The sequence below is a fragment of the Chiloscyllium plagiosum genome, chromosome 1 (genome assembly GCF_004010195.1).
Source record: "Chiloscyllium plagiosum isolate BGI_BamShark_2017 chromosome 1, ASM401019v2, whole genome shotgun sequence".
In the NCBI taxonomy this organism is placed as follows: domain Eukaryota; kingdom Metazoa; phylum Chordata; class Chondrichthyes; order Orectolobiformes; family Hemiscylliidae; genus Chiloscyllium; species Chiloscyllium plagiosum.
Window position 1 is genome coordinate 69,814,574 of NC_057710.1, and position 22,785 is coordinate 69,837,358.

A 22,785-nucleotide genomic window follows, 5' to 3' on the forward strand; every position below is an offset into this window, starting at 1 on the left:
ATGCAATTTCAAGGGCTAAGAAATCCCACAACTAACAGATTAGATCTAAGCATTGCAGTTTGCCACATTCAGTCATGAATTGCGACAAACAAATAAACAATTAACAAGAAGAGGAAGCTGTACAGATATCCCCATCCTTAACACAGAGAGAGCCCAGCACCGCAGTGCAAAAGACAAAGATGTGGCATTTGCTTCCATCTTCAGCCAGAAGTGCTGAGTGCATGATCCATTTTGACCTCCTCCTGAAGCCCCAGCATCACAGTCTTCAGTTAATTCATCTAATCCCATGCAATATCAGAAATCACCAAATAAGGGCAGCACCTAAACACTTAATGGTAGGGCCCTGGGGAGGTTGTTAAACAGAGACACCTAGGGGTTGAGGTACATAGTTCCTTGAAAGTTGTGTTACAGGTAGGCAGGGTGGTAAAGAAGGCATTTGGCACACTTGCCTTCATTGCTCAGACCATTGAATATAGGAATTGGGATGTCATGTTGCGGTTGTATAGGATATTGGTAAGGCCACTGTTGGAGTACTGTGTACAGTTCTAGGAAGGATTTTATTAAATTGGAGAGGGGTCAGAAAATATTTACTAGGATGTTATTGGGACTGGAGAATCACAAGGGGCATAGATAAGGTTTAAGCAAAGGTATTTTTCCCTATGGTAATGGAGATCAAAACTAGACAGAATAATTTTTAGTTGCGAGGAGAAAGATTTAAAACGGACTTGAGGGACAACTTTTTCACATATATATGGAATGAACAGCCAGGGGAAGTGGTAGAGGTGGGTACAATTACAACATTTAAAAGACGTTTGGAGAGGTACATGAATAGGAAAGTTTGAGAGAGATATGGGTCAAATGCAGGCATACAGGACTAATTTGGTTTGGGAAATTTAGTCAGCATGACACATTGGACTGAAGGTTCTGTTTCTATGCTGTATGACTCTTTGACTCTGTGACTGAAGGCACGGGATATGACAAAAAAAAATTATGGTCCAGAATTATTATACCACTAGCCAAGCTGTTTATGTACAGTTACAACATTGGTATCTACCTGCTAATGTGAAAAATGCCCAATTTATTGTTCACTATCGACAATGTGATGATGGAAGAAGCCATTGACAACAATATCAAGTGGCAACAAACTGCTCACTGACACTCAATTTGGGCCACTCAGGCCTTGATCTCATCACAGTCTTTATCCAAAAGTAAACAAACGTGTTGAAAGAGGTGAGAGTGGCTGCCTTTGACATGAAGGCAGAATTTGACTGAGTCAAGATGACCTAGCAAAATCGGAGTCAGTCGGATTAAAGAGGAACTCTCTCCTCTGGATGGAGTCATACATTGTACAAAGGACAAATGTTGTTGGAGGTCAATCATCTTAACCTTGAGATATTATTTTTCAAACATTCCTCAGGGTATTGTCCAAGACCACCACTTCCTCAATCACCCCACCTTCTATCAAAAGGTCAGAATTGGGTTGTTTGCTGTTGATTGCACAGTGTTCAGCATTGGTCATAACTTCTCAGATAGTAAATCAACCTGCATTTATTTACAGCCATAACTGGACAATATTCAGTGTTTGGTTATTTAGTGACAAATAACATTTGGGCTATATTGACAAATAACATTTGGGCTATATAACATGACAGACAATGGCTATCTCAAACAAGAGAGAATTCAACTATAACCCCTTGTAATTCAATGGCATTACCATTACTGAATCTCTACTATCAACCTCCTGGGAACTATCATTGATCAGATATTGACCTAGACCAGTCATATAAATTTTGAGGCCTCAAGGTTAGACAGAGACTATGATTTCTGGAGTGAGTATCTCACTTGACTCCCCAGAGCCTGTCTACTATCAATAAGCCATTAGTCTGGGCTTGATGGAATATTTCCTACATGTTTGAATGAGTGCAGCTCCAACAATACTCAAGAAGCTTGACACCATCCAGGACAAAGCAACCCAATTAATTGGTACCACCTTCAGTGTTCATTTCCTCCACTACTAACACACAATGACAGCAGAGCATACCGTCTACAAGACGGACTGCAGCAACTCCCATTGGCTCATTTGTCACCTACATTTGAACTGCAAACCCTACCTCCCAAAAAGACAAGGGCTTCACGTGCATGGAAGCATCATTACCTGCAGGTTCCTCTCGAACCCCCACGCCACCTGACTTGGAACTAAACACCATTCCTTCACTTTTGCAGAGTTAAAAATCTAGCACCCCCTTCCTAACAGCACAGTGAATGTACGTGCACCACATGGACAGCACCATTTCAAGAAAACACTTCCTGTCAGATTCTTGAGAGCAATTAAAGATGGGCAATAAATGCTGATCTAGCCATTGATACCCACATCATATGAACAAAGAAAACTGAGTTCTGAGTAAAACACTTTAGGGAGGATGTGAAGACATTAGGAAGGCTGCCGAAAAGATTCTCAAGAATGGTATAGGAATGAGGAACTTTAAGTAATTTTGCAGAAGCTGGAACTATTCTACTTGCAAATTTTGAGGAGAAATTTGTAAAAGGGTAATGGAAATCAGAAATGCAGAAAATCATAAGGAGTCTGGACAGAGTGGACAAAAATAATCTGTTCCATTTGTGGAAGAATCGAGAATAGTGGGGCACAGATTTCATTTGACTGGCAATGGAAGCAATGGTGATATGACAAGGAATCTTTTCATGCAACAAGTAGTTCACATCTGTAAAGCACTTGCCTGAATGTTTAGTGGAGGCAGGTTCAGTGAAGCATTAAAAAGACAATTGAATCATTTTCTAAAGAAGAAAAACGTGCATGACTATGGGAAGAGGCAGGGATGTGGTGGCAATTGGATTGTTTTTACACTGAATCAGCATGGACATGTACTATTTATTATTCAATGATTCTGTGAACCAAATTCAGCTTTGAATAGCTCGCTTTTGATTGGTAATCTGCATCTGAGTTCAATTAATCTGTGTTTGGTGGTGTTGATTGAGGGAAGAATGTCAGCTGAAATATGAAACATATTCCTGTCCTTTTCATTAAATAATGCCATAGGCTTCTTTGCAGATGAATAATGGCTTAATGTTCCATCTGACAAATCACACATTCTCCAACCAATATTTCTCATTCTTCAGTGGGAGGTTTGTAATTCAGGCTAGGAATTGAAAATAACATGTAATGTGTCAAGCAATTTAATTTGTTTTTACTATAGCGATTGTAGGTTAAAAATGTTTATTTCCCTATTTAAAAAAAAAATCCATCCCCAGCTATGTCAAAAATTGTACACAATCCGCTTTCCCTGTTCCAGCAGCCCAGTGAAGAGGTGTCCGAGCAAACAAAAATTGTCACATTTAAACATAGCCAGTACATATTTTTTAAAAATCCACATGTGCTCTCATAAGCTGTTCTCAAAATTATTGTTTATGGACATCTGCAATGGTTAAGAAAGGCTCAATCAAGTTCCTTGCAGCTAAAATGTATACGATAAAGCCATCATGCTAATTTGTACCATAATAACTGGCTCATGTGAAAAATAGGTTAAGTATCATTGCTAAGGTGGAGTGGCAAATTACTCTGAGTATTTGGTGCTAATAATTGCACTTTAAATACTTTATAAATTTGTTCAATTAACTGATACTAGAATCTTTGGGCGTTGTAAGCGTAAAAAATGTACTAAAGTTCTAAGTCGAACACAAGTTGTAGTTTAAGTTGTTATTATTTATCCAACATTCTTTTTTCATAAATAATTGATAGGTTTATGTGCAACCTACCTGTTTTCCTGTGAGAACAGTTTGATACATGCTGTGTGTCCACAGTACATTGCATATGTCAGAGGAGTGTTTTCATTGATGTCCCTTGGACTGCTGTCCACCCCCAGCTGCATCAAAGATTGTACACAATCCGCTTTCCCTGCTGCAGCAGCCCAGTGAAGAGGTGTCCTAGTAAAAACCATGAACAAATTAAAATATTGTCACATTTAAACATAACCAATAAATACTTTACTGGTGTTAGCTTATCACACTGTAACAACTAATTATCAGCTACTTCAGTTCACACAGTAGAAAAGTTAAATGGGGAATGGTTCCTGGAAAAATTAAAGTGAGAAATAAAGCTTTCACAAAAAGGTATGATTTTGTTCTAGCTTGTGAGGAGAAATTGGAAATTTGATTCACTTTTCAGCGAACTATCAGAGACTTATGGTGTCTGAACTTAAAGTTAAAAACCACTGCATTTATGGTAATGCAATATGCATATGGTATTTACATGATCCCAGAACGAAAGGACCCAGAATCCAAACAAATGGCACCTCCAAGGTGCAACATTCCTCAGATCTGAGAAGATGAGATTTTTGGTGTTTTTTTTCAGGACCCCAATATCAGAATGCGATGGGAATTGGGTATTAAATATTCCTGACAAGGAGTGGCAATATTGACTGACTAACATATATATAGATATATAAAACATATGTACATAGTGCTGGAAGTAAAGGACAGAGTATATTTGCTTAGTACTTAGATATGATAGATATACCTACTGGGTACCCAGAAACTGGTGGGAGAAAAATGGTGGGACAAATTTCTTAGGCACTTACAGAGAAACACAAAGACTTTAGTTTAATTATAGTCGGGCCTTACAGTAATTACAATAAGAAAGTTCTGAAGTGTGTTCAGGAGAATTTTCTAGCTAATTCGCAGATGGCATAATTTACAATCCACTGAAAAGGGAGGTATTGCCGGATTCACTTCTCAGGAAAGAGGTGAGACACAGTGGTTTAGTGGTTAACACTGCTGCCTTACAGCACCAGGGACCTGGGTTTGATTCCGTCCTCAAGTGACTGTGTAGAGTTTGCACATTCTCTTCATGTCTGCATGGGTTTCCTCTGGGTGCTCCAGTTTCCTTCCACAGTCCAAAGATAGAACATAGCACAGTACAGGACCTTCAGCCCTGGATGTTGTGCTGCCCTTTTATCCTACTCCAAGATCAGACTAACCTACATACCCTTCATTGTACTATCTTCCATGTGCCTATCCAAGAGTCGCTTAAAAGTTGCTCAAGTATCTGACTCTACTAGCACTGCTGGCAGTGCATTCCACACAGCCACCACTCTCTGTGTAAAGAACCTACCCCTGACATCTCCCCTAAACCTTCCTCCAAACCCCTTAAAATTATGCCCCCTTGTGATACACGTTTCTGCCATGAGAAAAAAAAAGTCTCTGGCTATCCACTCTATCTATACCTCTATCAAGTCACCTCTCATCCTTCTTCGTTCCAATGAGAAAAGCCCTAGCTCCCTCAAACTTTCTTCATGAGACATGCCCTCCAATCCAGGCAGCATCCTGGTAAATCTTCTCTGCACTCTTTCTAAAGCTTCCACATCTTTCCTATAATGATATCTGAACAGGGGACTATAGATCCGCAGCATAACCTCATGCTTGTAAACTCATTCCCCCTGCTAATGAAAACCAACACGCCATAAGCCTTCTTAACAACCCCATCAACATGGATGGCAACTTTGTCGGATCTATGGACATGGACCCCAAGATCCTTCTGTTCCTGCACACTGCCTAGAATCCTGCCTTTCACTTTGTATTCTGCATTCAAATTTGACCTTCCAAAGTGAATCACTTCATATTTTTCCAGGTTCAATTCCATCTACCACTCATCAGCCCAGTTTTGCAACCTGTTAATGTCCCGTTGTAACCTACAACAGCCCTCCACACTATCCACAACTCCACCAACCTTTGTGTCATCGGCAAACTTACTAACCCACTCTTCCACTTCCTCATCCAAGTCATTTATAAAAATCACAAAGAGCAGAGGTCCCAGAACAGATCTCTGCAGAACACCACTGGTCACCAAGTTCCAGGCTGAATACTTTCCATTTACCACTACCCCCTGTGCTCTATAGGCCAGCCAATTCTGTATCCAGCCAATCAAATTTCCCTGTATCCCATGCCTCCTTACTTCCTGAATGAGCCTACCATGGGGAACCTTATCAAACACCTTGCTAAAATGCATGTACATCACATCCACAGCTCTACCTTCATCAGTGTGTTTTGTCACATCCTCAAAGAATTGAATAAGTTTTGTGAGGCATGACCTGCCCCTCACAAAACCATGCTGACTATCTCTAATCACACTGTGGGCTTCCAAGTCATCATAAATCCTGTCTCTCAGAATCCTCTCCAATACTTTGCCCACCATAGGTGTGAGACTGACTGGTCTATAATTCCCAGGATTATCTCTATTTCCTTTCTTGAACAAGCGATATACATTTGCCACCCTCCAATTATCTCGCACTAATCCAGTGGACAGTGAGGACGCAAGATCATCGTTAAAGGCACAGCAAGCTCTTCCCTTGCTTTCTGTAGTAACCTAGGATATATCCCGTCTGGCCCAAGGGATTTATCTATTTTTATGTTTTTCAAAATTTTCAGCACATCCACCTGCTTAATATCAACCTGTTTGAGCTTATCAGCCAGTTTCACACTGTCCTCAAAAATATCAAGATCCCTCTCAGTAGTGAATACTGAAGCAAAATATTTATTAAGGAACTCTCCTACCTCCTCTAACTCCAGGTGCAATTTCCCTCCACTATCCCTGATCAGCCCTACCCTCACTCTGGTCAGCCTCTTGTTCCTCACATAAGTGTAGATTGCCTTAGGGTTTTCCTTAGTTACACAAGTCCACAACAAGTTCACACTGACCCTCCAAAGAATATCACACCCAGACCCATTCCCCTACCTTATTACTCCACATTTCCCCTGACTAATGCACCTAACTTAAACATCCCTGAACACTATGAGCAATTTAGCTTGGACAATTGACCTAACCTCAAGATGGCTGTGGTTGTTGGAGGTCAGTTATTTCAACTCCAAGACGCCTCTGTGGTGTTCCTCAAGGTAGTGCCCTAAGCACAACCATCTGTCTTCCCTCCATCATAAGGTCAGAAGTGGGGATGTTCACTGATGATTGCACAATGTTCAGCACCATTCAGATACCGAAGCAGTCCAAATTCAAGTGCAGTGAGATCTGGACAATATCCAGGCTTGGAATGACAAATGGCAAGCAACATTCACGTGACACAAATTCCAGGCAATGACTATCGCCAATAAGAGTGAATCTAATCATTGCCCCTGACACTCAGTGATGTTACCATCACTGAACCCCGCACTGTCAACATCCTGGAGGTTATCATTTACCAGAAATTCAGCTGAACTTGCAACATAAACATGGTGGCTACACAAACAGATCAGAGGCAAGGAATACTGCAGTGAGTACTATCTCCTGATTTCCAAAGCCTATCCACTATCTACAAGGCACAAGTCATGAATGTGCTTGGAATACTCCACACTTGCCTGGATGAGTACAGCTCCAACAATATCTAGGAAGCTTGTCACCATCCACGACAAAGCAGCTCCCTTGAATGGCACCACATTTACAAGTATCCACCTCTCCATCACAGAAGCTCAATAACAGCAGTGTGTACCTTTGACCACATGTACTGCAGAAATTCACCAAAGGTCCTCACACACAACCCACAACTACTTCCATCTAGAAAGACAAAGACAGCAGGTACGTGGGAACACCACCACCTTCAAATTCCCTATCAAGCCATTTATCATTCTGACTCAGAAATATATCACTTTCTTTCAGTGTTGCTGCAGTAAAATCCTGGGATTCCATCCCCAAGGGCATTGTGAGTCAACCCACAGCAGCTGGACTGCAGTAGTTTAATAAAGCAGGTCATCACCACCTTTGCAAGGGCAATTAGGAACTGGCAATAAAAATGCCAGCAAACCAGCAGTGCCCACCTCCTACAAGTGAATTAAAAAAAAGAGAACAAACACAAAAAGGACATAACCAAAATATTAAAAGACTACTTTATATCTGTATTTTCAAAGACGCTTGAAAGCGGAGGCAGTTGAGATTCCAGATGGACTAAAAATTGATAAGGACCAAATATTAGAAATACTGATTGTATTTAAATTTGAGAAGTTACCATAATTTAGGTGAATTGGCTGTGCTAAATTGCCCACAGTGTTCACGGATATGTAGGTTAGGAGCATTAGTCTGGGGAAATGTAAAGTAATAGGGTAGGAGAATGGGTCTGGGTGGAATACTCTTTGGAGGGTCGGCATGGACTTGTTGGGCCAACTGGCCTGTTCCCAATTAACAAATGGCTAATTTACAATTAACCATTTTCGTTGAGGATATGGACAGAATATTGGAAATTGTGGTGGCATTAGCCATAATTTTACAAATCCACTTTGATATAGATTTTGTGGCAAAGGTCTTGAGAATTGCAAATGTTACATCCTTGTTCAAATACACTCAACAACGAAAGGCAAGTCATTTTAACCTCAGCAAAATCATTTCAACATGATAATTCTGGAACAAAGTAAGGTCTTTGTACAGATATGTATTAATTGAAGTAAGCCTACACAGATTCATAGGACATAGGAACATGAATAGGCCATTCAGCCCCATAAGCCTCTTCCACCATTCAGTGAGATCATGGCTGATCACTGGCCTGACTTCGTATGCCTCCCTTTGGCCCATATCCCTTATTACCTTTGCTTGACAAAAGATTATCTCTCTCAGATTTAGAATTAACAACTGAGGACCAATTTTGTTTAATTTATGTTTTTGATCAACTAGCAGACAAGGTTGATGAGGTTAATTGAGATGGTGAACATGGACTTCCAAAAGCATTTGATAAAGTGAAATGTAACAGGCTTTCAAAGAGGTGGTGATGTAGTGGTAATGCCACTGAACTAGTAATGTTTTGGGACATGATGGTTTGAATCCAATCATGGCAAACGGTGAAATTTGAATTGAATAAAAATCTGTAACAAAATAAGCTAACCTAATGGCAACCATGTCTGATTGTTATAAAATATTTCTGGTTCACCAATGTCCTTTAGGAAATGAAAGCTACCACCATTGCTTGTTCTCATGACTCCAGACCCACAGCAATGTGATTCACTCCCAATTTTCCTCGGGACGGCCAATAATGTTGCCTTACCAAGGATACACATAACCCGTGGATAAATAGATAAAAGAAGGCTTGTCAAAGAAATATGAAGCCCACTGTTTTCCTTTATCCATATCAATGATCAAGACTTGAATGTGCAGAAGACAAGTTCAAGGTCCCTTTTAAACCTTTCCCCTCTCACTTCAAACCTATGTCCTCCAGATTTGGACTTCCCTTCCCCAGGGCAAAGACCTTGGCTACTTACCCTATTCATGCCCCTCATGATTTTATAAACCTCTATAAGGTCACCCCTCAGTCTCCGACGCTCCAAGGAAAATACCCCCAGCTAATTTAGCCTCTCCCTATAGCTCAAACCCTCCAACCTGGCACAATTGTTCAAGATCTTTTTGTAATCTTAATAACCTTCTTCACTGTAGACCATACCACCAATATTGGTGTCATCCACAAACTTCCTAAATATGCCTCCTAAATTCTCATCCAAATTGTCCATATAAATGACAAACAAAAGTGGATGCAGCACCGATTCCTGAAGAACCCTATTGATCACAGGTCTCTAGTCCAAAAATGAATCCTCCAACATCACCCTCCGTCTCCTACCATTGTCAATTTTGTATCCAACTGGCAAGCCCTCCTGAATCCTACATGATCTAACTTCATTAAAGGTCCTTGGAAAGCGTTTTTACTGCAGGCAGTTTGAGTTTGTAGATTAATGAATATTTTATTGGCAAGAGACTTATGTCTCTTTTTTCTCAAATTAAATATATTTAAAACTGGAATGAAAGATACTGTATCAGTTTGGAGTAGGTATGGGTGGTATTACCTGTCATCGACATCTAGTGATTGCAAGTTGCATTCTGGAATTCTTGCCAGATCATAGATGATGTCACTGTGTCCAGCTGCTGCTGCTATATGCACACTTGTCTTCCCATTTTCATCATCATAGTTTATTATAGATGGGCTCAGGTGATGATCCAGAATGAGAGAAGTCATGGCTCTATTCCCACTCTAGAAAGAAGTACAAATAAAGGGTTTAATAAAATACTGCATGAATTGGCAATGATCACCCCCCACCCTCCTCTAGCTTATCTCTCCACGCTTCAGGCTCTCTGCCTTTATTCCTGATGAAGGGCTTTTGCCCGAAACGTCGATTTCGCTGCTCCTTGGATGCTGCCTGAACTGTTGTGCTCTTCCAGCACCACTAATCCAGAATGATGGCAATGTGCAATGCTCTGATGCTATAACGATGCTGTCTTTGAGCTGGACATGGGATGCTACAGTAACACTGACAAGCAATAAAATGCAATGAGTGCAGCACACATCTGATGTAATTCAAAAGGCCTTAGCTTATCTGCAAATATTTAAAACAATGTTCATTTTTCAAGATAGCTGCATTATTAAACCATTACATCGCCGGCAAATTTCCTACCCAATAGCTGTTACGCATTGTAATCCATTATCCACCATAATATTTTATAAGCAACATGATCAGAAATATTATTACACACTCCAGCAGGTGGAACTTGAACCTGGGCTTCCTGGCTTCTTTATCCACTATATTGTAATCACACTCATACACTTAATGGTAAGGTCCTGGGGAATGTTGCTGAACAAACAGACCTTGGAGTGCAGGTTCATAGTTCCTTGAAAGTGGAGTCGCAGGTAGATGGGATAATGAAAAAGGTGTTTGGAATGCTTTCCTGAGCATTGAGGAGTTGGGAAGTCATGTTGCGCCTGTAGTGGACATTGTTTAGGCCACCTTTGGAATATTGTGTGCAATTCTGGTCTCCCTCATACAGGAAAGATGTTGTGAAACTCGAAAGGGTTCAGAAAACATGTGCAAGGATTTTGCCAGGGTTGGAGGGTTTGAGCTATAGGGAGAGACTGAATAGGTAGGGGTGTTTTCCCTGGAGCGTCGGAAGCTGAGGGGTGATCTTATAGAGGTTTATAAAATCATGGGAGGGGGCATGGATAGGATAAATAGACAAGGTCTTTTCTGGGGAGTGGTGCGAGGGCATGACATTGATAGTGTATTGCCATTCACTAAGTTTTTTAAGGACATAATGAGGGTAGAGCAGTAGACTTTTTCTATATGGTATTCATTAAATCCTCTGACAAGGTTCTGCATTGTAGACGAATTAATGAAATTAGATTATGTAGGATTCAGGAGGGCTTGCCAGTTGGATACAAAAATGACGATGTTAGGAGACAGAGGGTGATGTTGGAGGATTCATTTTTGGACTAGAGACCTGTGATCAATAGGGTTCTTCAGGGATCGGTGCTGCATCCACTTTTGTTTGTCATTGATATGAACAATTTGGATGAGAATTTAGGAGGGACATATTTAGGAAGTTTGTGGATGACATCAATATTGGTGGTATGGTCTACAGTGAAGAAGGTTATTAAGATTACAAAAGGATCTTGAACAATTGTGCCAATAGGCTGAGGAGTTTAATATGGATAACTGTGAAGTATTGCATTTTCACAAGACAAACAAGGGCGGGGTTTATACAGTTAATGGTAGGGCCCTGAGGAGTGTGTTGAACAGAGAGCCCTAGGGATTCAGGCACATAGTTCTTTAAAAGTTGCATCATAAGTAAACAGGATGGTTAAGACAACATTTATCATGCTTGCCTTCATTGTTCAGACCATTGAGTATAGGAGTTGGTGTGTCATGTTAAGGTTGTACAGGACATTGGTGAGGCCGCTTTTGGAGTACTGTGTACAGTTCTGATCGCCCTGCTATAGGAAAAATATCATGAAATTGGAGAGGGTTCAGAAAATATTGACCCTGGATGTTGCTGTGACTGGAGGGTTTGAGTTATAGGGGGAGGTTGGATAGGCTGGGACTTCTTTCATGGAGTGTAGGAGGTTTATAAAATCATGACAGGCAGTGATAAGGTGAATGGCCAATGTTTTTTCCCTAGGGTAGGGGTGTTCAAAATTGGGGGGCATATTTTGAAGGTGAGAGGAGAAGGATTTAAAAGGGACCAGAAAGGCAACTATTTCACATATATGTGGAATGAACTACCAGAGGAAGTGGTAGAGGCAGGTACAATTACAGCATTTAAAAGACATTTGGATAGTACATGAATAGGAAAGATTTGAATTGAATGAATTAGGTTTATTGTCACATGTATTCACATGAGTGCAGTGAAAAGTTTATAAATCACCACTTATGGTGCCATCTTAGGAACAAAGGTACCTAGACACAGAATCTTAGTTACAAAGCAGAAAATAAAGAAAACTAAGTTAAAAGGTTAAATATTACAGTCCTTCTTGCTAAAAAGTAGAAAAACAAAGAATCACAGTTAACAGTTCAACACCATAGCCTATAAGCGCCTAAACGTGTTGGACCCGCACTCATCACAAGGAGTGAACGTACCCCCCTTTGGGCTCAGTGTTGCCTAAGCTGCCATCCTGCACTGCTTGCTCTCACCATATTGCAGCCTGGTCCCACTCTCACCACCACCTTGAGCTGCTTGCTCCTGCTCTTGCTGCCACCCTGAGTTGCCTGCTTCGGCCCTCACTGCTGGCCGCCCCGGGCTTCCTGCTCCTGTTTTCACCACCGGTCACCCTGGTTTAGACAGATATGAGCCAAATGCAGGCAAGTAGGATTAATTTAGTTTGGGAAACACGTTCATCATAGACGAGTTGGACCAAAGCGTCTGCTTCCATGCTGTACAATTCTATGATTCTAATAGTCTGGAGGGGGAAATTGGACACACTTTATGGAATCCACCTGACCTTTATTCAATTGTCAATATGACGAAAATCAGACATTTTCTTTCAAAGGGCATACTATCCCTCAGATTAGGGATAGGCCGTCCAATCTGCCAAACTGTAAAGGCAATGGGAAACACCTGAATACTGCTTTGGCAGTGAAGCCAAAAATCAGTCTAACGCAGTAATTTCTGGGCTATGGTTTTTGAAAACTTGTACAATTTAATCAATTTGTAGAACTCTCACAGAAGCGGAGGTACTCACCGGAATGTATTCTGGATAATAAATAATGAACTAAATACATCTGGGGTTACTTGTAATACCTATTATTATAAAAAATAGTTTTGACCAAATTCATTAAATTGGCTTTGTATAAAAGTGAAGACTTTTGTCATCGTATCGCAAAAATACAATTGTGGACAGTTTACTCATTACAAAGGAAATGTCTTTTATGAAATCATTTTGCATTTGTTGACAGTGATTTATTTAGGATGATGACATATTTATCAATTTCCTATGATTCTTGGTTCTGACAATATTCTAAGTACAACTCTATGCTCTAATTCTCACCAAGCCCTCAATCAACATGATATAATTTAACTTCTTCACCACCCAAGACAGTAAAGCCTCACCTTTTTTACATTTTAGCCATGAGAAGAAACTTCTGCTGATTTATTTCTTTGCCTTCCCTAACCATGAGGAAATTGCATTGTCACAACTATATGTCACCAACAGCAGCTAAGAACATATCAGAAATTGAACCAAGATCATCTGGGTCTTTATGGTTTGGTTCCATATCATGCAGTTCATTTAATCCCAGCTATTTTTAAATAACTGAATTAGAATTAGAAAATAATTTTACCTGCACTGCCCAATGAAGCGCCGTTTTAAAGTCTTTGTCAACCAATGTTGGGTCAGCTCCTTTCTGTAATAAAGCCTGGACATGCTGCGGCCGGTTGTGAAAAGCAGCCCAATGCAATGGGGTCATACCCTAAAGGATAAAGAACCAAATGTTAAAACCATGGGCTAACAGATTTGAAATTTTATTTTCCTTTTGAATATGTCCCATAATGAAGTAAGTAATGATTGTCTTACAGCTATCACATAATTTTTACATAATAACAGGGTCAATTGGTAAAATGAACTTGAAAATGAAGCTTAAGAAGTTTTCAAAAATTTCTCATATTTTTTATTGGCTGTGGAAATTAGCAGGCATGATTGATCCATTGTTTCACCTTCTATCGCATCTGAGCTAAATGGGAAGATGTTCATCTTCAAATTAGCCAGGGCAAATAGATAGGATGCAGAATAGAACAGGGAAAAGTTGGCTGTAAAAGTTTCTTTGCTGCTCAGTAGTTTCATGACTAAACTTTCACTTTTTTTCTGTAAAATTGAAGAAATACTTCAGCAATATTGCCCTTGTTTCTGCCAGGTTGCAGCTGGTCAGCTTCAGAGAGCTCCAATGACTGCCCACCTCACAAAAAAATCTCAAAAACTAATGTGGAAGAACAGGGAGGTGATGTTGAACTTGTACAAGACTTTCGCTTCGGCGGGTCGGTGTGGACTTGTTGGGCCGAAGGGCCTGTTTCCACACTGTAAGTAATCTAATCTAATCTAATGTGGAAGAACAGGGAGGTGATGTTGAACTTGTACAAGACACCTGTTGTGAACTTTGTTGGAGTATTGTGTGTGAGACTGTGGGCACCATATTTTGGGAAAGTTAAAATCATACTGGAGAGAGTGCAGAAGTGAGTAATATTTCCAGGAATGAAAAACTTCAGATCTGAGGATAGATTGAAGAAGTTGTGACTGTTCTCCACGGAGGGAAAAAGGCAGAGAGGATATTTGATAGAGGTTTTAAAAATCACGAGCAGGCTGAATAGATTAGATAGAGAGAATCTATTCCCAGTTATAAAAGGAAAAAAAGAACGAGAGGACATGGATTTGAAGTAATGTACAAACAAAGCAAAGGTTATGCGAGAAAGAATGATTTCGCACTTTGAGTAGTCAAGGTATGGAATATACTGCCTGGAAATGTGGTGGAAGCAAGTTAGTTGAGGCATTCAAGAGGACATTGGATGATTCTTTGATAGAAATAGTGTCCAGAAACATGGGGAAAAGGCATGAGATTGGCATTAGGTAACAGAACTAATGCAGGCATGGTGAGCCAAACGGCTTCCTTCTGCACCATTACAATTCTATGATTTGTGAGGTGACAACACATTCAAGCAGAGATGACCCAGGTAATTATAAACCAGTGAGCCTTACTTCTGTTGTAGAAAAGGTTTTGGAAAGGATTATAAGAGATAAGATTTATAATCATCTCGCAAGCAACAATTTGATTTCAGATAGTCAACATGGTTTTGTCAAGGGCAGGTCGTGTCTCACAAACCTCATTGAGTCTTTTGAGAAGGTGTCCAAGCATGTAGATGAGGGTAGGGCAGTTGACGTGGTATACATGGACTTCAGTAAAGCCTTTGATAGGAAACAAAGAGTAGTGATAAACGGCTCCATTTCGGAATGGCAGGCAGTGACCAGTTGGGTACCTCAGGGATCAGTGCTGGGACCGCAGCTTTTTACAAAATGTGTTAATGATATAGAAGATGGTATTAGTAATAACATTAGCAAATTTGCTGATGATACTAAGCTGGGTGGCAGGGTGAAATGTTAGGACGATGTTAGGAGATTACAGGGTGACCTGGACAGGTTAGGTGAGTGGTCAGATGCATGGCAGATGCAATTTAATGTGGATAAATGTATGGTTATCCACTTTGGTGGCACGAACAGGAAGGCAGATTACTACCGAAATGGAATCAATTTAGGTAAAGAGGCAGGACAAAAAGATCTGGGTGTTCTTGTACACCAGTCAATGAAGGTAAGCATGCAGGTACAGCAGGTAGTGAAGAAGGCTAATGGCATGCTGGCCTTCATAATAAGAGGGATTGAGTATAGAAGCAAAGAGGTCCTTCTGCAGCTGTACAGGGCCCTGGTGAGACCACACCTGGAGTACTGTGTGCAGTTCTGGTCTCCAAATTTGAGGAAAGACATTCTGGCTATTGAGGGAGTGCAGCGTAGGTTCATGAGGCCAATTCCTGGAATGGCAGGACTACCTTACGCTGAAAGACTGGAGTGACTGGGCTTGTATTTAGAAGACTGAGAGGGGATATGATTGAGACATATAAGATTATTAAAGGATTGGACACTCTGGAGGCAGGAAACATGTTTCCGCTGATGGGTGAGTGCCGAACCAGAGGACACAGCTTAAAAATACGGGGTAGCCATTCAGGACAGAGATGAGGAGAAACTTCTTCATCCAGAGAGTGGTGGCTGTGTGGAATGCTCTGCCCCAGAGGGCAGTGGAGGCCCACTCTCTGGATTCATTTAAGAAAGAGTTGGATAGAGCTCTCAAGGATAGTGGAATCAAGGGTTATGGAGATAAGGCAGGAAAAGGATACTGATTAAGGATGATCAGCCATGATCATATTGAATGGTGGTGCATGCTCGAAGGGCAGAATGGCCTACTCCTACACCTATTGTCTATTGTTCCACATGGTAGGCTGATGGAGAAAATGCAGAGGCATGGAATTGAGGGTGATTTAGTAGTTTGGATTAGAAACTAGCTTTCTGAAAGAAGGTGACGAGTGGTGGTTGATGGAAACTATTCAGTCTGGAGTCCAGTTACTAGTGGTGTGCCACAGGGATCTGTTTTGGGACCACTGCTGTTTGTCACTTTTATAAATGACTTACACGCAGGCACAGGTGGATGGATTAGTAAATTTGCAGATGACACTAAAGTCAGTGGAGTAGTGGACAGTTGGGAAGAACTTTACAGGTTGCAGAAGGACTTGGATAAACTGCAGAATTGGGCTGAGAGGTGGCAAATGGATTTCCATGTAGCTAAATGTGAGGTGATGCACTTTGGAAAGAATACCAGGAAGGCAGAGTACTGGGTCAATGGAAAGATTCTTGGTAGTGTGGATGTGCAGAGGGATCTTGGAGTCCATGTGCATAGATCTCTAAAAATTGCCACCCAGGTGGATAGTGCTGTTAAGAAGGCATACAGTGTGTTAGGTTTCATTGGTAGAGGGATTGAGTTCCAGAACCGCAATAACGTGCTGCAACTATACAAAATGCTGGTGCGGCCACACTTGGAATATTGTGTACAGTTCTGGTCACCCCATTACAAGAAGGATGTGGAAGCATTGGAAAAGGTGCAGAGGAGATTTACCAGGATGTTGCCTAGTCTGGAGGGAAGGTCTTATGAGGAAAGGCTGAGAGACTTGGGACTGTTCTCATTGGAAAGAAGAAGGCTAAAGGGGGATTTGATAGAAACATACAAGATAATCAGAGGATTAGATAGGGTAGACAGTTTTCCTAGGATGATGACTTCAGCTTGTACGAGAGGGCATAACTACAAAGACAGATGACAGAGGCAGGTTCTTTACATCGAGAGTGGTAAGGGCATGGAATGTCCTACCTGCTAATGTAGTCAACTCGGCCACATTAAGAAGATTTAAACAATCCTTAGATAAGCACATGGATGATTTTGGGATAGTGTAGGAGGACGAGCTGAGAATAGTTCACAGGTCGGCGCAGCATCGAGGGCCGAAGGGCCTGTTCTGCACTGTATTGTTCTGTGCTCTATGTTCTATGTTCAAGTACTTTGAGAAGGAAAGAGAGGTTGAAGAGAGGATCGTATTTGTAATATGAGTAGGAAAATGGTGAGATGGTCTGATATTTGGATATTTGTGATAGTGAACAATGTTGTATATTTTTAAATTCTGGCACTGACTAAATTAATTAATGTATTAATCTCACGATCCTGTACTTTATTTTCTTACTATCTCATGGAAATTTACACACAGCAACATATCATGTGAAAAATATAAATTGAATTTCAGTGGGATCTCTTAACCTCCTGCATGAGTTTATGAGACCGATTGGTCGGTTATGTCTTTTCTCAATTATAGAGTCATAGAGATGTACAGCATGGAAACTTCCAAATTACAGAAGGAGATTCGAAAACCCCGATAGAGGTTATTGCTCTAGAATTGTTAATAAGATCGAGAACAGGATTACTGGATCTTAAATGTTTATTTGAATGATGTAGTCAACAGATTTAAAAAAACACACACTTTTTTGTATACCTCATTGTCTTGATGATTTATCTCACACATTGTTGTTTGCTGCAACAGTATAGCCAACAGTCTAGAAGAAAAGAAAGGAAGTTTTTAACATAGCAATACTGTAATCAATTGTTAACAGCAAATGTATCTATATTAATTCATGAATCTTTATACTTAGAGGTTAACTTGCATCTTCTTCATAAATACGTTGGTTATAGAGTTATAGAGCCATACAGTACAGAAACAGGCCCTTTGGTTCAGCTTGTCCATGTCAAACAGGTATCCTAAACTGAACTAGTCCCATTTGCTTGTGTTGGCCCATATCCCTCTAAGGCAAAAGTGAGGACTGCAGATGCTGCAAACCAGAGTTTAGATTGGGCGGCATGGTGGCACAGTGGTTAGCACTGCTGCTTCACAGCGCCAGAGACCTGGGTTCAATTCCCGCCTCGGGCGACTGACTGTGTGGAGTTTGCACATTCTCCCTGTGTCTGTGTGGGTTTCCTCTGGGTGCTCCGGTTTCCTCACACTGTCCAAAAATGTGCAGGTCAGGTGAATTGGCCATGCTAAATTGCCCGTAGTGTTAGGTGCAGGGGTAAATGTAGGGGTATGGGTCTGGGTGGGTTGCGCTTCGGCGGGTCGGTGTGGACTTGTTGGGCTGAAGGGCCTGTTTCCACACTGTAAGTAATCTAATCTAATCTAGATTAGAGTGGTGCTGGAAAAGCACAGCAGGTCAGGCGGCATCCGAGGAGCATATACCTCTAAACCTTTTCTATTCATGTACCTATCCAAATGTCTTTTAAATGTTGTAATTGTACCCTCCTCTACCTCTTCCTCTGGCAGCTTATACCATATACGCAGCACCCTCTGTGTGAAATAGCTGCACCTCAGGTCCTTTTAAATCATTCGCCTCTCACCTTAAACCTATACCTTCTAGTTTTAGATTCCCCTATTTTAGAAAAAGATCTTGGGCTATTCACCTTATCTATGCCATTCATAATTTATAAATGTCTGTAAGGTCACTGAAATAACTCCACAGAGGCCAGTATCCCATCACCAAATCATGCTTTATTTACACGTGGGGAGTCCTTGACACTGCTCTAGCTCCCTCAGAGTGATCAGGATGTCTGAAACTCCTATTCTTAACAGCCCTAATCAAGGAACTCATATTCTATAACATCCACCTGGCTGACCTCATTACAATCACTGCAGTCACCCATCAGCCTCTGACACTCCACGGGAAAAAGTCCCAGCCTATCCAGTCTCTTCTTATAACTCAAACCCTGCAGATGCGGCAACATCCTTGTAAATTCTTCTGTACCCTTTTCCAATTAGCAACATACAGAATCGTCATCTTTTTTAACCTCATGTATGAAAACCAAATGCTATATTTTACCCCAGCTGGGCATTTCATGATTCCTATTTGCTGGGTTTACAATTGGATACTTTTAATTGAAAAAAAAAGTCCAGTATTACTGGGCATGCTGGCCGATTTTTTAAATTTATTCATTTGTGGGATGTGGGCATCATTGGCTGGCCAGCATGTCATTGCCCGTCCCTAGTTGCCCTTGAGAAGATGGTAAAAACAATGACTGCAAATGCTGGAAACCAGATTCTGGATCAGTGGTGCTGGAAGAGCACAGCAATTCAGGCAGCATCCGACGAGCAGCAAAATCAGATGGAATTGAAATACTGTTTGTTGAGAGTATGAATTCTCCTGAGGATGTAGTACAGAGTGGGTCCTTTGCAATTCTGAGAGAGTGTGGCCCTCAGCTGAGGCAGGGCAGACTGTAGAGAGGTTAGGTGCCGGCGCATTGCTGCAAGCGTGGAGCGGAGGATCTTGAAGGAGAACAGCACCACTGATCCAGAACTTGAGAAGATGGTGGTGAGCTGCTTTCTTGAACTGCTGCAGTCCAGCTGCTGTGGATTGACCCCAACGCCATTAGGGAGGTAGTCCAGGATTTTGACCCAGCAATACTGATTGAACGGCCTTACATTTCCAATTCAGGGTGGTGAGTAGCTTAGAGGGGAACTTGAAGGTAGTAGTGTTTCCATATATCTACTGCCCTTGTCCTTCTAGATGGAAGTGGTCATGGGTTTGGAAGGTACTGTCTGCGGACCTTTGGTGAATTTCTGCAGTATATCTTATAGATAGTATACAGTGCTGCTCCTGAGCGTCAGTGGTGGAGTGAGTGGATGCTTGTGCCAATCAAGTGAGCTGCTTTGTCATGGATGGTATTAAGTTTCTTGAGTATTGTTGGAGCTGCACTCATCCATGCTAGTGGGGAGTATTTCATCACACTGCTGACTTGTGCGTTATAGGTGTTGGATAGGCTTTGGGGAATCAGGAGCTGAGTTACTCGCTGCAGTATTCCTAGCCTCTGACCTGCTGTTATAGCCCCTGTCTTTATGTGGTGAGCTCAGGTGATTTTCTGGTCAATGATAACCCTCAGGATGTTGATAGTGGGGAATTGAATGTCCATTGAATGTCAAGAGGCAGTGGTTAGATTGTCTATTGGTGATGGTCATAGCCTGGCATTTGTATGGCATGAATGTTATTTGCCACTTGTCAGCACAAGCCTGGATATTGTCCCAATCTAATTGCATTTGAACATGAACTTCTTCAGTATCTGAGGAGTCACGAATGATGCAGTATATTGTGCAATCATTGTGAACATTTCCACTTTCTGACCTTATGATGGAGGGAAGGTCATTTATGAAGCAGCTGAAGGTGGTTAGGCCTAGGACAATATCCTGAGGAATTGCTGCAGTGATGTCCTGGAGGTGAGATGACTGATGTCCAACAACCACGATCATCTTCCTGTGCATTAGATATGACTCCATTAAGTGAGAGTTTGCCCCCGATACCCTTTGACTTCAGTTTTGTAAGGCTCACAGTTTTGATGCCACACTTGATCAAATACAGCCTTGATGTTAAGAGCTGTCACTCTCACCTCACCTCTGGAATTCAGCTGTTTTGTCAATGTTTGAACCAAGGCTGTAATGATCAGGAGCTGAGTGACCCTAGAGGAAAAAGTGAGGACTGCAGATGCTGGAGATCAGAGCTTAAAAATGTGTTGCTGGAAAAGCGCAGCAGGTCAGGCAGCATCAAAGGAGAAGGAGAATCGACGTTTCGGGCATAAGCCTTTGACCCTAGAGTGTGACTGAGAAGGTTATTGCTAAACAGGTGCTGCTTGATATCTCTGTTGATGACACCTTCCATCACTTTACTGATGATCGAGAGTAGACTGATGGGGCGGTAATTGATCTGCTCTTGTGTACAGGACATACCTGGGTAATTTTCCCACTTTGTCAGGTAGATGCCAGCGTTGTAACTGTATTGGAACAGCTTAGCTAGGGGAGTGGCAGGTTCTAGAGCACAAGTCTTCAGCACTATTGCCAGAATGACAATTTGCTGATCACTGCATAATGAGGAAAACATTTCATAAACAATAGCAGAGTTTAATAATTTTACAAGGTTTAGAGTAAACAGGGAAGATTACGTTGGAGGGCGAATTAAAATGGGTACATTTAATGTCAAACTTCATTCAGTAGGAAAAGAAAAACTGGGAAGGAAAGGTTTTATTAAGCGTAATAGAACAAAATTTAAGTAAAGAAAGTTAAAAATAATCATGTTAAAGATGTCTCAAAGGATTTCATAACCTGAAGAATGGAAACCATATATAATCATTTACTGTGTGGGCAAGGGAAATGGATATCATTAACAATTGATCATATTGTAAAAAGGAACTTGTTTTAATAATTGCTACAAACTTTCTGTTGCAAGTTTAATGGCCAATTAATATAAAATTGAAGCATTTCAGTAAAATATATGGGACATTAAGCACCTATTTTTATAAAACTAATGGCAAAAACTTATAAATCATTCCAGGAACTTGCAGCAATATGCAATTCACATGGTCTATATTCCTTGGTTTTGCTGGCCAGTTCCTACTGAATTTCAAGGCCTATATATCAGAATGGTCTCTTATTTAAGTAAATGCACAGTTTGGATGAGACTTTTTTCTTCTGTATCTGCTTTTCATTGCATCCTACCACTAAATCTAGCAGTAGAAATGCCCTTGGCTTTAGCCACAGCATAGAATCTGGCTGTGCTATGAGCGCAGTTGACAGTAACACTGGACATAGTCATGGAGACGGAAACAGACCCTTTGGTCCAATTTGTCCATGCCGACCAGATAACCTAACCTCACCTAGTCCCATTTGCCAGCATTTGGCCATTATCCCTCTAAACCTTTCCTATTCATATACCCAATCCAGATGCCTTTTAAATGCTGTAATATCAGCCTCCACCACTTCGTCTGGCATCTCATCCCATACACGCACCACTCTCTGCATGAAAAGGTTGCCCCTTAGGTCACTTTTATATTTTTCTGTTTCACCTTTAACTTATGCCCTCTAGTTCTGGACTCCTCCATCCCCAGGAAAAGTCCTTGTCTATTTATCTGATCCATGCCCCTCATGATTTTATAAACCTTTATAAGGTCACCCCTCAGCCTCCGATACTCCTGGGAGAACAGTCCCAGCCTATGCAGCCTCTCCCTATAGCTCATATCCTCTAACCCTGGCAGCATCCTTGTAAATCATTTCTGAGACCTTTCCGGTTTCATAACATCCTTCTGATACTGGATTAGAGTGGTGCTGGAAAAGCACAGCAGTTCAGGCAGCATCCGAGGAGCAGGAAAATCGACGTTTCGGTCAAAAGCCCTTCATCAGGAATACAGGCAGAGTGCCTAAAGGGTGGAGAGATAAATGAGAGGAGAGTGGGGGTGGGGAGAAAGTAGCAGAGAGTACAATGGGTGGATGGGGGTGGGATGAAGGTGATAGGTCAGAGAGGAGGGTGGAGTGGGTAGGTGGAGAAGAAGATGGCCGGTAGGACATGTCATGAGGACGGTGCTGAGCTGGAAGTTTGTAACTAGAGT

At 41.3% G+C, this 22,785-nt stretch overlaps 1 protein-coding gene across 4 annotated transcripts in view; it reads right to left on the reverse strand.

The window, feature by feature from the left end:
- Positions 1-22,785, reverse strand: part of ankrd55 (ankyrin repeat domain 55) — an 86,005-nt gene that overhangs the window by 11,857 nt on the left and 51,363 nt on the right. For all 4 annotated transcript variants that reach the window (XM_043688972.1, XM_043688981.1, XM_043688963.1 and 1 more), the window contains 4 exons: positions 17,867-17,927; positions 13,582-13,710; positions 9,820-10,004; positions 3,772-3,939 (listed from right to left, as the gene is read on the reverse strand). In XM_043688972.1, the coding sequence (XP_043544907.1) occupies positions 3,772-3,939; positions 9,820-10,004; positions 13,582-13,710; positions 17,867-17,927 (543 nt within the window). The remainder of the gene's footprint in view (positions 1-3,771; positions 3,940-9,819; positions 10,005-13,581; positions 13,711-17,866; positions 17,928-22,785) is intronic.